Consider the following 18,464-nt stretch of genomic DNA (forward strand, 5'->3'; position numbering starts at 1 on the left):
AGATTGTGACGGAAAGTATGCATTGAAAGTGAAAAAACTTTGTTTAATGTTTAGTCATAAAATACATACATACATAAATGATAACTGAATTCAGTTAATTATTATTATTATTATTATTATTTTTTTTTTTACTTTTTCTGTCATTTTGAGCACCAATTTCCAAAGCTGTGCACCTCCTGTCCAGTTAGTGGCGGCATTACTGATGAGTTTCAGTGCATGGAAAATGCCGTCGTCATGTCCTGTTTACTCCATTTTGTTTCTGCTAATAGTTTGGTAGGTGTCAGTGTGCTGATTGCGGAAAAGGCTGTTAAATAAATCATGGGGAGAAAAAAGAAGAAGCAGATGAAGCCCTGGTGTTGGTATCCTTCTTTTAAAGCTATCGTACTGTTGTTCTAACATTTTCGCTTGGTTTATTAGAAGGGGTTGGCTCACTTCCTGTTTACGGATGGCTAATGCATTGTTCGCATGTTTCTCTGATATCAAGGCTGTGTCTCAAAAACATACTGAGCTAATAACGTGCTTTACTCCCAAGACGTCATAGGCGCGTTCGAATTTGAGTTCTATTTGAACGCCCGTCTGATCGTTGAGTAGATGTTAAGTCACAGTCCAGACTCCAGTCTTTGTCGTCATCCTTCAGCTGGTGATGGTGGATCAAACACCTTATTTTAATGAACAGTCAGTCGGTCATTAGGTCACAAAATAAACCGTGTAAAGCGAAGACCTACCAATTAATACTCTGACTTGATACATCATGATATATCTAACGATATAGAATGAAATTATTTTTTCTTCATGTCTGTTTATTTGTTACTTGTAGATTAGTTGCAACGTTTCCGCTAGCAAAAATTACCATTATGTTAATAACGTGGAGAACAGTCAACAAGGAAATAAAACGTTTCGTGGTTATTATACAACAATATTGGACTGCTAAATTCCTCAATTGATCATTCACAAAAAAGTTATGTTGAGAGTTATATAATAAGTAAATGTATCTCATAGCCATTTTAGTGCCTAAACTTCACACTATCTTGCTATCATCATGGCCCATTAGGTGACCTCAAGATTATTTAATATAAGATCAAACAAGCTGTTAAATAAGAAATTCCTTTATTTTGAATTGTTTGGCTGTTTTTATTTATTTTATTTTTTTATTTTTTATCAACCATGTGTAGAATATAATGTGACACTGAATCACGAAACCAGTCACAAATGTTGCACGGTATATTTGTGGCAATAGCCAACACTACATTGTATGGAGCAAAATTATAGATTTTTCTAGCCAAAATTCATTAGGCTATTAAGTAAAGATGTTCCATGAAGATATTGTGTAAATTTCCTACTGTAAATATAAAAAACATTCATTTATGTGAGTGAATACAGCATACTTGTGAACATAAATGGACAAAATTTAAAGGCGATTTTCTCAATGTTTAGATTTTTTTTGCACCCTCAGATTCCAGATTTTCAAATTGTTGAATCTCAGCCAAATTTTGTCCTACCCTAACAAACCATATTGAAAGCTTATTTATTCATGATGTATAAATCTCAATTTCATAAAATTGCTCCATGTGACTGGTTTTGTGACTGGGTTTGTGACTGGGTTTGGTCACATATGCAGAAGCATACTTTTAAAAGTGTGATTTCTAGAAATGCAAAAGTCCTCTGAATTAATAAAATATTTATTTAGTTGAAGTATAATTCTCTATGGGCATTTTTTTAATGATAGGCTATTCATTTTCCTCTAAAATGTTTTAACAGGTAGAAAAATCCTTATCCTAAATCCTTATTCAGTAAATCACAAAGAACTGGAGAATGTCACAGGGCCTTTGCTCATTATTGTGGAAAATGGTGGGAACTTGTAGACGAAAAGGTTGAGAACCACTGGTGTTTGTAAAAGAAGTGGGTCAAAAGATTTAAGCATCCTTATGCGAATAATGTTACCTTAATGACTTTTCTGGCTTTCTGTTATGATTTTTTTCTTGTTTATGTGACTTTAACCACAAACCCAGGTACTGTAACAGGGATTTTGATGATGAAAAGATTCTCATTCAACACCAGAAGGCCAAGCACTTTAAGTGTCACATATGTCACAAGAAGTTATACACAGGTCCTGGTCTGGCCATCCACTGTATGCAGGTACATATGTCATTGGGATTTTGGATTTTGTGTATATTGTAATATGTTGACTGTATGTCTTAAACTTTTAGTTTGTTTTCAACTTTTTGTTTGTTTATTGAAGGTTCACAAAGAAACTATTGATGGTGTCCCTAATGCAATACCTGGAAGGACTGACATAGAACTGGAGATCTATGGAATGGAGGGTATTCCAGAGAAAGACATGGAGGAGAGACGACGTGTACTTGAACAAAAAACACAGGGTAGCACATTTAACTTCTTATTACTTATGCTCTTTTTGTAGCCCACATAAACCTATAATAACAATATTCCCAACCTTTGTGTAAACAGAAAATCAGAAGAAAAGACAGAACCAAGATGACTCTGATGAAGATGATGAGGACGAAGAGGCTGGACCCTCCTTCCAACAGCCAGCATCAACCGTACCGCCTCAGCCAGCCTACGCCCCCATGACTCAGCCAGGAATGGCCCCTGTCCCAGCTCCAGGGATGCCACACGGAAGCTACTCAGGTGTGCTTTGTAATAATACAAAACAACCAGTTCAAGCTTTTATGCATAGTATATTTATTATGTGTCTCCTAAATTACTTATCTCAAAGGAATGCCCCCAATGATGCCTGGTGTTCCTCCAATGATGCCAGGGATGCCCCCTGTCATGCCAGGGATGCATCCAGGGTAAGCGTTAATAGTCTGAATATTGCTCATCCATGTTGTAAACATATTTCTTTCAATAACTTTTCCTTCTCGTTACATGTAATCAATAGCATGATGCCAATGAGTGGCATGATGCCACCCACACATGGAATGCCCCCAATGATGCCAGGCATGCCACCAGGTACAGGAAGTTTACCTTTCAATTTAAGGCTCAGTATGTATATAAAGAGACATGTTTTGTTCAGTCGTTCGTAATTATTTTATTATTGTGGTAAAATGATTTGATTATTGTGGTATTGCAGGAATTCCTCCTCCCATGGGCCATCACCCTGGCTTACCCCACATGGCTCAGGCTCTTCCTACTACCACCCGGCCAGCTATGCCTGCCACCACAGTGTCCACGCCACAGCCAAGTGTCTCCAAGCCACTGTTTCCCAGTGCAGGACAGGTATGCTGCCCTTTCTTGCTAGTTGCAGAACCGAAAGGCATCTTAAGTCAAATTAAATGTCACTTTCAGGGACTGATTTGACTCGTATGGTCAGTTTTTGGTTAGAAAGAGAGACCAGGATTATTAACACTTTTGCATCACTTCATGCTACTGACAGTGATCGCATCACGAGTGTAGGACGTTAGTTACAGGTGTAAATGGGGTCTAAAACGTTTTGAGCTTGTCCACTTTCGACCACTTCCAGAGGTAGTCGAAAACTCATTTGACCGGATTGTTTTCGTAGTGTAGACGCTTATGTGGTCGAATGCGTGCGAACAGCCACAAGATCTGATAAAGCCCATACATTTACTCGTCCATTGACCCTCCCCTCAAAGAAATCAGGACAGAAGTGGTTGAAAGTGGACAACAAAGGTGAAAGTGTTTTCCAATAAAAGTGTATGAATTCATAGTTACATGCAAAGTTGTTTAGGCTATTATTGCTTTAATTATTATTAAATGAAAAAAAATATGATAATTATTACCGTTAGTTGTTTTATTAAAAACAAATCATAAAAAAAATCTGTTGGATATGTGACCCTGGATCACAAACCAGTCACAAGTCGCACGGGTATAAATAAATAAATAGTTGAGTTGAGTATATTTGTGGCATTAGCCGACAATACATTGTATGGGTTAAAATTATGGATTTTTCTTTTATGCCAAAAATCATTAGGATATTAAATAAATAAAAATTCAGTGACTGCAGCACAATCGCAAACATAAATGGACAACTTTAAAGGCGATTTTCTCAATGTTTCGATTCTTTTGCACCCTCAGATTCCAGATTTTCAAATAGTTGTATCTCAGCCAAATATTGTTATATCCTAACAAACCATACATCACTGGAAAGCTTATTTATTCAACTTTTAGGTGATGTATAAACCAAGTGACTGGTTCTGTGGTCCAGGGTTACGTATATGTAATATATTGCTTTGTTTTTTTAAAGGGGTCATGACATGGGTTTTTTTATTTTATTATTATGTTCCCTTAGGTGCAAATATAGTATTACTATAGTTTTTTTTACAAAAAACTTTTAAAATGTAGTGATTTATGACCTTTTCCCACCCTGTTTCTCATCCTCTGATTCAAACAGTCTGTTTTGGGGGTGTTTCCCCTTTAAGAGTTCAGTGTTAACGCCCACTGTTATGATTGGCTAACGTCAGTGCCTATGCATCAATTATTAACGCCCCCAGCCAGAACATTTGCGGATTCGGCGCAACTGTTTAATAGCGGGTGATGCATGCGAAGCGATGGCTCTTGCAATGATAAAACCTTATTATGTTTGAGCCAGAATCAGAGGAAAATGAACGATCACCACAACAACGAAGACTGGATCCGCCCGTGTCCACATGGAAAGTGAAACTATTTTGAATTAATAAAAAAAAATTAACCCGAGACACTTGAAAACGGATTATTGTTGCATAATTATCCTATAGCTTAATTTGCTAACAGTTTAACATTATTTAACTAATTCCAATGAAATGATAGGGTGTAACTTACAGGCCATATTTGAAGATGCAGCATTGATAAAGGCAACATTTTTAATTTTCTATCACATGTAGGCCTACTAGAAAGGCGACATATTTTCAAGATTCTCTTATACAAATGTGTTTAAATTAGCCATGGTAAAAAGTAAGTTTGCGTCGTCGTTATTGAGCCCAGAATATTCGGCACGGACTTTTCTTTGAGCAACAGTTTTCTGGCAAAGCCAAGCATCATATTGGGATTTTTTCCTCAAAACAGTCATCCTTAAATGTACAGAACACTGCCGTGTCTGGGACGTCCGCAAAAAATAAAGTGCATCCATTTTTTCCCTGACGACTGGATCTTTCAGCGTATTTAAAAAGTAGTTTAAAGTTTTAAATACATTACTTACAGTTTGCGTCGTCGATGTTGAGCCCAGAATAGTCGGCACGGACTTATCTTTGAGCAACAGTTTTCTGGCAAAGCTCAAAACAGTCATCCTTCAAATGTACAGAACAAACGCTTAAACTAACACTGCCGTGACTGGGACGTCTGCAAAAAATAAAGTGCATCCATTTTCCCCTGACGACTGGATCTTTCGCAGCGTATTCAAAGATGTTGTTTGTCCACATCCAGGAACAGCACATCTGCGTGGCATCGTAATTTCCCTGTACACAGACCCACTCGCTGTCCGTCGACTGAACACTTGTGAGGCGCGCGGCGCGCGGGCGCGACAGTGATACGAAATGAGCGCAGTTGTCTTGCGCTTAAAGCGTAGTTGTCTTGCGCTGGAGGCGGTCATATGCAAACGCTGGTACGTCACTTCGTACCGTGACGTCACTTCTTACCATGGATCCAGAACGAGCTGTATTTAGAGCTTGATTAAATAAATGATTCGTTTATAATGGGGAGGACGTCTTAAGCTATGAAACTTGCAGGATGTTTTAATGGTACAAAGACCTCTTATATACCAAAAGATCAAGGCAAATTTGGTTTCTCATGTCATGACCCCTTTAAAGTAAGTTATCCCTTTTTCTTTTTTTTAAATCCTTTTTTTGCTGTTGCGGAAAGTCTCAAGAGACCAAAATGTGATAAGGATAAACCTAAGAGGGGCAAATTTTTAATTTTTTTTTAAACCTTAGTGCTGTTCGTTTTAAACCGCAGTTTTAAACGACCAGAGGTTCAGTGTTAAGTGTTCATGATAGTAGAATTAAACAGGGTCTTTACTGTGTGCTCTCTCTCCATGCTGCAGATGGGCACTCGAGCTCCAAGCACAAGCTCAGCCTCCTCCAGTCTGGACACTTTGTCAGCATCCTCTAAACCGCTGTCCCAAGTATGCAGTAGCTTGCTGACTCGGTGAAAGAGCTGCTTCCTAAAACTATTGATGGCATGTGACAGCAGACAGACTCAGACGGCCTCTTAGAATAATTGCCTTTGCTCTTGAGGACATCTGTAGTGCTTCAGAAGAATCGAGAGATTTTTAATTGAGGCTAATAAGTGATAGACAGCTTGATTTTTCTCTTTTAAACTCAGTCTTTCTCTTTCTTTAAAATACACCTTCAAAGTCAAATTTTTAACTCTGTATATATACAGTGGCCCCAAAAATTATTTAGACCCATTGGGGCACTTGATCATGATCCACTTTTTACAACCAGAAAGTGTCCAAATTCTTTATTTTGTTGAACATTTTGTGTTTTTATCATTTAAAACCAGTCGTTCATTCAGTGACTTTAGCTGGCAGGAGGGACAGTAGACTTGCAGGAGTGAATTGAGGTAGTCAGTCCACAATGCCAGCATCAAAACTTTAAATTTAATTCTGTCTGCAACTGGGAGCCAGTGGAGTGAGATCAGGAGGGGTGTGACGTGGGTTTTGGCTACCGTGTTCAGGATCATCTACAGAGGTTAGTTGCACTGGCTGGAAGGCCTGCCAGTAGAGCGTTACAGTAGTCCAGTCTTGAAATGACAAGAGCTTGGCCAAGAAGTTGCACCACATACTTTGACAGGAAGGGTCTGATTTTCTTAATGTTGCAAAGCGCAAAGACTGGGTTGTTGCTGAAATATGGGTGGATAATGTTATGGATGATATTAACTCTGTATTGTTTTTTAATAAGACAAAATAGGATACTTAAATTAAAATCAGTTTAGACATAACACCATTAATGTGCAGTATGAAAAAAATTGCATTTAACTGTTATTAAATTAGTGTTTCTAAATACTGACTTTAAGTGAGCATTAGATGGTGGTATTTTGCTTAAAGTGTGCTTGCTCTCTATTTCTAGATAAAGTAAATAACACTTGATTTGGTATTCTGTTATATCTTGCATTGTATATCAAGTGTGACTTAAATACTTTGTGGGGCCACTGTATTCAGGCTTTTAAGAATCCGTTTTGCTTCTGGTAACTGTAGTACCTAAGTGCAGCATTGAGTTGAATCCCAGAATGTATCTAATCTGCACTTTTGTCTCCCTTCAGGTCCAGCAGGCTGGTTCTGGTGTAGCAGTGAGCGCTTCTGCACCTCCTTCTGCTGCGCCTAAACCCACATTCCCAGCCTACAACCAGTCCTCCACCGCTGCTGCCGCCAACCCGAGCAGCACCGTGGCCAAACCGGGCACCCCAGTCACAAGTAAGCCCGCCACCCTCACCACTACCAGTGCAACCAGTAAGTTGATCCACCCTGATGAAGACATATCACTGGTAAGTGAACCTGTTTCTGTGCTTTGTCTTTTAAGCTTTGCAGAAATAACTGGTCAGCTATCAATAGTGCATGCTTGCATTTGATAAAACACCTGGATCATTATCCCAGACTGTCTCGTTCCAAACCTGTGACTTTTTTCCCTCTGCGGAACATTTGAAGAACGTTTTTGTTCAGACAGTGAAAGTCAAAATGGTCCAAAACAACACTGTACCCCAGTGACTTTAATTTTTCACAATATCTTCTTTTGTGTTCCACAGAAGAAAGAAAGGAAACAAAAAAGTCCATATTTATGTCTTACCGCCCTGCACATTTTGCTTTATGTGTTTGACAGGAGGAGTTGCGAGCACAGCTGCCTCGCTACCAGTGTAAAAGCCCTAGTGCGGGACAGGCCCACATATCTTCGCCACCAGTCGCAGCAATGGGAGGCGTGTTGCCCCCTCAGCAGGGCATTCCTGCGCAGCAGCCGGGTGTTAGGCATCCCATGCAAGGTAGTATCTTATATCCCATATAAGTGCTCTCAGACTTTTGGATGTCCACTGAATATCGAAATAAGAGTGAAATGTCTTGTTACACTACTCTTTAATAGTTATTCAGAAAGAATGCAGTAATCAAAAGTGATAGAAATATTTTGTACCATTATTAATTACTTGACTATTTCAAATAAATGCTGTTATTTTGAATTTTCTCTCTTTATTAAAGAATCCTGAAAAAATGCGTCACGGTTTCCACTAGAATATTAACTGTTTTCAACATTAATGATAATTAAATGTTTCCTGAGCTTCAAATCAGCATATTAGTTGGAATAAGTTGCATGTAACCACGTCGATTCGTATGAATTGGCCAAAAAAAAAAAATCCGATTGTAATCCGATCGAGAGGACATGTAAACACTTGATCGGATTGAAAACAGAAACTGGAAAGTACTGCGTATATGCAATGACATATAAATGGTGTAATGGCGTATGACGCGCGGAACAAGCTGTTCTTCCTGTCATATAAATGTGTCCCGTCAGTCATTCTAAAATTCTCCTTTCACTCTGCGTCTGTGAAGTGGAGCAGGACAACGTGCCACCAGTCCTTGTTTCGGACTCTCGTCCAAAGATACCTTGTTTTGGGCGCTGGAAGGACTGTTTTTACTGCTCGATTTAAAATAAGCAGGGAGGCACAACGGTTCATGTGCTCGCCGTCTCCTAATTATGACCCAAAATGGAAAAGAAGCAATGTAGGAGAGTTGTATGCGCAAACAGCCGAAAACTATTTGTGCGACTCATAAAAATCCATTCTGGTTTGACACGCGTATGTCAATCACTTTATTTAGTGTTCGTGTAAACACTACGTTCGGATTCATCAATTGGAATGAATGAATTCCTATTGAAACAAAAAGTGTCCATGTAAACGTAGTTATTGAAGACTGTAATTTGTTTCTCTGATGTCAAAGCTTTAGCAGCCATTAATCCATTTGACACTATATTCAAATAGGAAAAAGTTGTTTTAAATTGTAATAGTATTTCACAGTATTACTGTTTGTACTATTTTTTTTTTAATCAAATAAATGCAGCCTTGATGAACACAAGACTTTCAAAAACAAACTTTAGAACGGTATTGTGTATGATTGTGGAATCGCAGTGTAAGATGAGAGCAGATTTGTGTTAAAAATGTAACTAATCAGTTTCTTCTCATGTAGGGCCATATGGTGCTCCACCTCAAGCAGTGCCTGGGTACGTCCCAGGAGGGATGCCACCGTATGGGCAAGCCCCACCCATGGTTCCTCCTTACCAGGCCGCTCCCCCTCGGCCTGCCATTGGCATGAGACCTCCAGTAATGTCTCCTGGAGGCCGATATTGAAGCGTCGTCATTAGGTTTGGTGATTCAACCATTTTACCATCTAGTGGCGTTCTTTACAATCCAGATCAGTAACCGTAACCCTTCTTGCAATGAGGGGATGGAGTAATGAAACTGTGTAACGCATGGGACATTTGATTTTACCAAGTCTTTTATTTGGACCTTCCCTTTGTTGCAGATCATACAGTTTGGCTTTTTTTCTCATGTTTTGTTTAGGTTTTTAGAAGTGAAGTGTAGTAAATATGGTTCGTAATAATTTGAAGCGGCTGGAGTTTCGTACAGCACCTTTATCAAGGCAAGTCACTGTAAATATACTACTGTACTAAAAGTGTGAAGCCTTCGCAGCACCCATAGGTGCTGTTGGACATCCTGTCCCCAGCGTTGCTTGGTGAGGGCTTCAGTTAGCTGTCACTGTTGAGTTTATTTTTCTGTGTCTGCTTGTCTACATTTACAGTGTTCTCTCTGTAGGGCCAATAACAAAAGGACTCCTGTGAATGATATCTGTACTGTTCCACTATGAATTGTAATAAACTATTGAAATCTAACGGCTGTTTTTTCATGAGCGAGTAAAGGACAACTCCGTAAGGTTTGTACTTCAAATGATCCACATGATGGCTGTTATTTGTATGAAAGCAGTGTGTTTAGCGTATGCTGGAATGTATTTATGAGTGTGAGGAAAGCCAAAGCGTTTGCATCCACGTTTGATGTTCTTTCATATTGAAGTTCGAGTTTAAAGGGGTCAAATTATTAGGAATTACATTTTTCTGATCTTTTGAAAGGAAGTAATTTTGTACCATGTAAACTTGATGTAACTCAAAACATCTCACAATGTCTGACATTTACACATCAGTGGATGTTCGGAAGCTTTGAACACCCAGTAAGGATAGGATATATTCCATTATTCCTGAACAACATACAACTAACAAAGGTCCCTGATCTTAACAGTTGAGGGTGCTTAAAAGATGCTACAACAGAAAGTCAATTAACTTGTAATGTTCAGAGACAAAGTGGAAAACGATAATGGAAAAGCTCAATTTTGACTATTTTTGGTGTGGGGAAAAACTGGACCTAAATGTTTAAGACCCCTTTAAATGTTCAACTCCTTATGCAAGAACATATGGCTCTCAACGAGATAAACAACCATTCAGATGGCAGTCTTCCTGAAGATCACCGTCTTGTGAAAGACTGAAATAACCCAAATGAACCGGCTAAAGCTCATTATTTGACTGTGATTTTCAGGAAGATGCAGGCAAGGCTGTGACTGTAGTTCCCTGTGGTTGTTGTCCTAAACTGAGGATTTCTCTTCTCCTTGTAGCAATGCCATGGGACTGGCTGAGGCAGAGTCTCAGTGTTGCCCTGCACAGGCTGAGGCAAGTCTCACATTTTCTCTCTTTACTCTCTGTATTCAGGGGGCCTCACAGTCATTTGGCTGTTGGATGCAAACGTCCCCAAACTTAGAACAAGTTTGGTGATGGCCCCCAGTTTTATTAATATCAGGGGAATTTTCATAACTAACTCCGTATTAGCTAACATGTTAAATGTACACAAATATGCTCCAAAATTTTCGGGTCAGTAAGATGTTTTAGGGGGGTGGGAAAAGAAACGTAGTGTTTTTGATTTAGCAGGGATGCATTAATTTGATTAAAAGTGGCCGTAAAGGCATTTATACAAAAGATATAAAACATTTCTATTTCAAATGAATGATGTTCTTTTATACGTTCTATTTTTCAAAGAATCCTGAAAAAATTAAGCACAACTGTTTTAAACAGTGAGGATAATGTTTCTTGAACATCAAATCATCATATTAGAATGATACTTGAAGGATCACGTGACACTGAAGACTGGAGTAGTGATGCTGAAAATTCAGCTTTGCATCTCAGAAATAAATTATATTTTAAAATCTTTTCAAATGAAAAAGTTCTCACTGTATTTTTGATCAAATACATGTAATCTTGTTGTGAACAAGACACTTCTCTCAAATTCAAAAACATTGAAAACTCTTGCTGACCCCAAACTTTTGAATGGTAGTGTGTTAATAGAATATGTTGTTATTTTCAACTACATCTATGGCATTCTGTCGATTAGCACATACAATGACTCGTCTCGCAGTTTGTACTAAACAAATGGGAAATGGATATGCAATTAAAGTTTAGCAGTTATGCTAGCTAATAAGCCCTTAGAAAATGGAACTTGCATTTAAACATTACATGTGTGTAATGTAGTTCCCATTTTTACAAACAGAAGGATGAGTTGACATTTTTCAGGATGCCACAGATTCTGTCCACAAGCATTGTTGAAAATCCAGAATATTAATTGAAATCGTTTCACTGGTTTTGGAGATGTTTGGCATGGCACTAATGGTATCAATCCACAGAACTACTACTTCAAGGAATCATTTAGCATCTAGCCAACCATGTGAATCCGATGGTTTTGTGTTTTGTAAAGTACTGTCTGTGAGTTTTTTTTGTGGTTCTTTGTTTCTTTTATCTGTCCGTTTGCTACTGATCAGTTCCCCTTGATTTTTAAGGAAAAGGTAATCCAGGACCCCCTTTACAGAGTTGAGATTTGGTTAAAAGCAAAAGACACTGCTTTCCGGTTCACGGTCAACTAATTTTTCGCCTGGTAAGTTTGGTTAGGTTTAGTCCCCAATTTTCTAAATCTGTACTCATTTTCCTTTTTACAGGGAAAACTGAGATTTGTTTCAGAGTTTTGAGTTAATCTTTCCAGTAAAGTGCAGCACAAAGTGAGTTGCCTTTTCCTTTTGTCCCATTTGAAAATAATAAAAACTAAAATAAAAACAAATGAGCTGTGTATTCTTTATATGTATATTTGGTCATATATTTTATAGGACTGGTTTCACAGAGAGGGCTTCATTCAATTAGGACATGGACAGTTAAAGGAGAACTCCGGTCAATTTTAACATTGAGCTCAATTTTGAGTAAATTTGGAGTGTAAGATTGTCGAGTTCACGCGCGTGATCATAGGTAACTAAACCTATGCGCGTGAACTCGACAATCGACTACTTTGGACTTCGACCGAAAACAGGAACTAAATACAGGCATGTGTGCTGGCTGATATAACATCATTTTTATTCATATCTTTCACATCTACTGCAGTCAGATTCACTCGTGTTCACTCTGAAGGAATCACTCAACATGGCTGGGCACTTGTATGACACATCAAGGATGATAAGAGAAATAAAAGCAGGTTTAAAATAAGACCCCATTCAAGTCAATAGGGTGCAAATTTTAAAAAGAGGATAACGGTGTAGGCAACACTGATTTTTGTCGTTGTTCTCTGTATTGACAGCACTCCAAATTTACTCAAAATTGAGCTCAATGTTAAAATTGACCGGAGTTCTCCTTTAAGTAGCTTTTATGAACGTGCCTTAAACAAAACAATGGCACCGACATATTTTACATGTCAGTGGAAGTTGTTTAAGTTAAAACAGCTCAAACATGTATTTTAGTCCGGGACTAGCTTAAGCCTGGTCTGTGAAACGGGGCAAGTAACAACTGAACAACAATATTAAGTGTGTTAGTTAAAACATAAAAAGGATGAGAGTACAGAAGAAAATAAGTTTCCTGCAAATCTGAGCTTTAAATTACTTAAAATAATGTGCTTTAAATGAATGATGAAGAATGTCAGTGCTGGAATAAACTGCCAGAGAATTTTATTTTGGTACAAATATGGCAACATTTACTCTACAAGTCATATTTATATAACGCTGTACTTTCAGTAGTAACACACTACTACACTGACACAAATAATGTGCGTGTCTGCTGAACTTCCTGTGCTTGGGTGGAGCTCTGCCGAGATGAAAAGAGAACAGTCCTAGAAGCAGAATCAACGCTTTGAGGAGAGATGCATGTGAAACTGGTCATGGATATTTAAAACATTTAATAAGTGCAGTATGAGAGCCTACTTATTTCTCTGGATTTTTTTGGAGCAAACTTTAGGTACGTCACTCTGAATGGGATTCCATAGTAATGTTTATTGTAAGCTGTTAAATTTCAGTCTAGGCTATTTGAATAAGCATTAGATCTCAAACATTTTAATTTAAGAAATTAAAGTATGTAGAATGTATTATACATGACCATTTTAAGTTATTGATTGGCCTACTCTGTAATAGGGGTACACCAGTGAACCGATCTATTTTATGTGTATAGAGCTTGATAAAGAAAAAGCGTGCCTAAATTATGCATATGGCCACCAATGCAATGATATGCAATTTCATGAGTTTAATCCTTTCATTAACACTTTTCAGCATTTCAAGATTTTCATTACACCCAAAGGCTTGAGGGTGAATCAGTGGACATATTTTGTGTGACACAAGCAAGTAAATCACACCAATCGCTTCTGTACCTGCGGCGAAGGTTTGCTCATTCAGAAAATGTGCTGAACATCTCTGAAGATGAAGGGGTGAGAGCAGATCCAGGAAATGAGGGACGTATCAAGATCTTCAGACGGCAGAATTTTCTCCAGACAGGCAAAATTACTGTGACTCTTTTTGATTTAAGACGCACAGACACGGGGCTTTATGTCTGTGATTTCTCAGGAAATACATCAGATCAGCATTTGGTGAACACAGCCCTTTTTCTGCTTGTGAATGCAGCAGGTTGGAAAATGTTTCTTTATATTTAATTTATACACGCACACATATTATATATTGGTGCAGTTCTGCACTGCATCTCTGCGAATGTTTAATTGTGCAAGGGTGGTACAACCTGTCAATATTTATGAGACCCTGGACCACAAAACCAGTCACAAGTAGCACGGGTATATTTGTGGCAATAGCAAACAATTGTATGGGCCCAATTTATAATTTTTTCTTTTATGTCAAAAATCATTAGAATATTAGGCTAAATAAAGATCATGCTCCATGAAGATATTTTGTATATTTCCTACCGTAAATATATAAAACGTTTATTTTTGGGAGTGGATGCAGCAAAATCGCAAACATAATGGAGAACTTTAAAGGCGATTTTCTCAATGTTTCGATTTTCTGCACCCTAAGATTTTCAAATAGTTGTATCTCGGCCAAATATCGTCCTATCTTAACAAACCATACATCACTGGAAAGCTTATTTATTCAAAATATTACCCTTGTGACTGGTTTTAGGGTCCAGGGTCACATATTAATAAATAAAACGGTCACTAAGAGTCAGACAGAGGGTGGAAATTGGAAAAAACAAACATAAGACCCCACCGCTATAGCCCAAATACAGGTGCTGGTCATATAATTAGAATATAATCAAAAAGTTGATTTATTTCAAGAACTCAACTTAACAGGTGAAACTAATATATTATATAGACTCATTACATGCAAAGTGAGATATTTCAAGCCTTTATTTGTTATAATTTTGATGATTATGGCTTACAGCTTATGCAACCCACGAAATCAAAATCCCAGAAAATTTGAATATTACATGAAATCACACAGTAATTACACAGTAACACCATGGTCATTGAACCAGGTGTTGGTTCTTTTGGCAGTGTGGGCAGGTGCAAATCCTGCTGGAAAATGAAGGAAGCATGAAGTGCTCTGAAAATGTCCTGGTAGACGGCTGCGTTGACTCTGGATTTAATAAAGCACATGGACCAAAGTCCTCTTTTCTGATGAGAGCAAATTTTGCATCTCATTTGGGAAACCAAGGTCCCAGAGTCTGGAGGAAGAGAGGAGAGGCACAGAATCCACGTTGCTTGAAGTCCAGTGTAAAGTTTCCACAGTCAGTGATGGTTTGGGGTGCCATGTCATCTGCTGGTGTTGGTCCACTGTGTTTTCTGAGGTCCAAGGTCAACGCAGCCGTCTACCAGGAAGTTTTAGAGCACATCATGCTTCCTGCTGCTGACCAACTTTATGGAGATGCAGATTTCATTTTCCAACAGGACTTGGCACCTGCACACAGTGCCAAAGCTACCAGTACCTGGTTTAAGGACCATGGTATCCCTGTTCTTAATTGGCCAGCAAACTCGTCTGACCTTAACCCTATAGAAAATCTATGGGGTATTGTGAAGGGGAATACAATGCAGAAGAACTGAAGGCCACTATCAGAGCATCCTGGGCTCTCATAACACCTGAGCAGTGCCACAGACTGACCGACTCCATGCCACGCCACATTGCTGCAGTAATTCAGGCAAAAAGAGCCCCAACTAAGTATTGAGTGCTGTACATGCTCATACTTTTCATGTTCATCCTTTTCAGTTGGCCATCATTTCTAAAAATCCTTTTTTTGTATTGGTCTTACGTACTATTCTAATTTTCTGAGATACTGAATTTGGGATTTTCATTAGTTGTCAGTTATAATAATCTAAATTAAAAGACATAAACATTTGAAATATATCAGTCTGTGTGTAATGAATGAATATAATATACAAGTTTCACTTTTTGAATGGAATTACTGAATTAAATCAACTTTTTCATGATATTCTAATTATATGACCAACACCTGTATATTTAGCTGTAGTGATGGAAAAGTAAGCTCACATCTGACCTCAGTATACTCTCATTGTTTGATTTAGGTGAGCAGTGTTCCTGTGGGATGTATTCTCTGCTCATCTATACCATCTCTGTAGGAGTGAGTCTGCTCCTACTCACAGTTATCGCTCTCTTTTTGACACATGTAAGGTCACACAGCTACACACTTCATTTAGCATATATGATAAGCAATAGTGTGTCATTCTTAAAGTTAAAATACCACTTTTTCTTGTCCTCAGAAAAAGCCAAATGCTCAGCAAGAGGATCAAACTGCGGTTCCGATTTATGAAGACATGTCAAGTGTGCAAGGAAGCAGTGCAAACCATTATCGGATCTGTCCACCAGAGCCTGAAAGATCTGCTCCAGGCTGGACCAAATCCAGTAGAAAGACTATGCTGGGAAAACTATAGATCCTCCAAAAGGACAGATAATGTGGCATCAGCATCAGAAAAAAAAGAATAATAAAAAATTGCAGCTTGTATGTGATATTTGGATCCATTTACAACTACACAGTTTAAGAGTAGTGGCCTATTGCTTTTAGACATACGTTAACACGTATATATTTCACTGGCCTGTGATATGAAAAATAAATAAAAAAGTGCAAATATTCTGTCATCTCAATTCATGTAATGCATAATTAACTGCCATAGCAACATAATTGTAAATGACAGTATACAGACAAAAAATATTTAATTACAAGTATTAAAATAATGTTATAATAATAATAATAATAATATAACCTAATTTACTGGGATACAATTATCAAATCTATAAAGTACTTATAAGTATAAGGGAACAATATATAACGTTTGGGGAATAAAGGGGTAACAACCAGGAGAATTAAAAAATCTATATGTATACTATTATAGAACTAAGGGTACTTATTCTACTATTATGATACAAAAATCTAACATTTGGGAGCAATTTAGCAAGAACTTACACTGTGTACCTTTTTGTAATAATGTTGCACCAATACATACTGTTTAGGCTTTTTAAAAATTACATATCTATGCATTTATACAGTAATCTTTTTAACAAAAGTGCACTGAAAACTAAAACAATTGCAACTTTTGCTTAAACATTGGGGAAAGATACTCTTGTTTCATGTAGTGGTGCTTGTTACCCTCTTGTCCCATGTAGTTACAGACTGTACAATCAAAATATATACACACAATCTAATATCACTGACTCGGAAAACTTTATTTAAAAAACAACTTAATTCAAAACAGATTTACAACACTTCTTTTTAGTTTAAAACTGCTTTTTTTACATCAACAATTCGTTTAAAAACTCTTGACAGAAAGTAGCACGTTTTGTCCTCCCATTTTGTCTCTTGCTTGGCTTCTTCCTTTTGCTCCCTTCTTTTTCTTTCCTTTCCACTGATGAATCTGAAGAAGAAATCATGTCTCTTGCTATTCTGTATCATGTATTAAAAGAAAATGCAGTACACCCAGAAATACGTTCTCACCATTTATTCATCTTTTACCCTCATGCCATCCAAGATGTATACGACTTTCCTTCTTCAGATTAACACAAATTAAGGTTTTAGAAAAATAAAAAATACATCTCTGGGAATACATATCCCAAGCTCATATACAATACATATAAGCTCATGTGTTCCTAAGTTGGGAGCATCAATCTGCAAATACTGCAATAACTGTAGTAATCCATACAACCCTAATAATGGATGCATCAATATCTTCTGAAGTGAAACGGTGTTTGAAAAAAAAATTATAATATTTTTAACTTTTTAAACTCTAGACTACATTTCCAGATCAACTGTATTAAGTAGTTTTTCAAATAAAGATTTCCGAGTCAGTGATATTAGATTGTGTGTAGACTATGTATTTTTATTGTACTTGCCATGGAACAAGAGAGTAACAAGCACCATTTTAATTTACGGCCAGCAATGTCACACTTACCCTGTAACTACATGGAACAAGAGTATATTTCCCAGTATTTTTTTTAACCCTTTAAGTGTCACCCCCCCCTTTTTTTAATATACATGAAAATGCACTTTCCGAACTTAAATGTTTGTAACTCAAGAATGCCTTGGAATATGGATGTAAGATTGGTCTTGTTTTAAAGAAGAAAATTGGCAGATTTTTGTAGAAGTGAAATAAATTAAGAAAGTGTAACAGAAAAAAAGTTATAGAAGTTTGAGTTTATGAAAATATAAAATACAAAAAAATAATTATTCATATTTTATTTAAAATATATTTTTTCAAAACCTGGGTAACTCTGAAACTGCACAAAAATCAAAGCCAAAAATCTGAACAAGTTGTGTTTTAAATTTTAGGTTGATATCTCAAAAAATGAGCTTTCAGTGAGATTTTGTTTGGGCGCAGTACCACACTTTTTCACTAGTTGACATTACTGATATAAGGGCGCCTCCATTTCCATATATGGTTTTTCTTTATTTCTAAAACATTTTCAGACCTTTTTTTCTAATAATAATTGAACAAATGCTATCTTTTGAACTCTTGGCATGAAAACAAACTGAGGTTTCTACCATTTTTTTCATGATTTTTCATGTTCATCACTATTTCAAAATAAAGGACTGAATACCTTAGGAGTATGAAAATATTATTGTTGCAAATTGATAAATTACAGCTCCTCTGTAATTTATTTTGAAAATATGAAAACTAGAGATTGTAAGCTTTCAAATGATATATAGTTTGTCAATATTACTTAAGGTTTTTACTAAGAT

The 18,464-nt window shown here is 37.2% G+C and overlaps 1 protein-coding gene across 12 annotated transcripts; it reads left to right on the plus strand.

The window, feature by feature from the left end:
- The first annotated feature begins 164 nt into the window (after window positions 1-164).
- Window positions 165-15,899, plus strand: znf207a (zinc finger protein 207, a). Of its 12 annotated transcripts, XR_013798361.1 has the most exons (17): window positions 165-359; window positions 2,010-2,136; window positions 2,240-2,378; window positions 2,467-2,646; window positions 2,735-2,810; window positions 2,900-2,970; window positions 3,092-3,237; window positions 5,993-6,073; window positions 7,213-7,434; window positions 7,767-7,923; window positions 9,119-9,293; window positions 9,493-9,571; window positions 9,745-9,862; window positions 10,592-10,646; window positions 11,804-11,898; window positions 13,544-13,894; window positions 15,799-15,899. XR_013798361.1 is itself a non-coding variant. In XM_079618979.1 (11 exons), exons 1-11 carry the CDS (start codon window positions 319-321, stop codon window positions 9,277-9,279), a joined length of 1,401 nt encoding a protein of 466 aa, XP_079475105.1. In that variant the 5' UTR covers window positions 165-318; the 3' UTR covers window positions 9,280-12,019. The 12 variants fall into 12 exon arrangements, 3 of the variants coding, with proteins under 3 accessions (XP_079475105.1, XP_079475107.1, XP_079475106.1); XR_013798362.1 differs by lacking the exon at window positions 9,745-9,862; XR_013798367.1 differs by lacking the exon at window positions 5,993-6,073 and having other exon boundaries at window positions 226-359.
- The last annotated feature ends 2,565 nt before the right edge of the window (window positions 15,900-18,464 follow it).

This window comes from Phoxinus phoxinus, assembly GCF_949152265.1.
Source record: "Phoxinus phoxinus genome assembly, chromosome: 1".
NCBI classification, from domain to species: domain Eukaryota; kingdom Metazoa; phylum Chordata; class Actinopteri; order Cypriniformes; family Leuciscidae; genus Phoxinus; species Phoxinus phoxinus.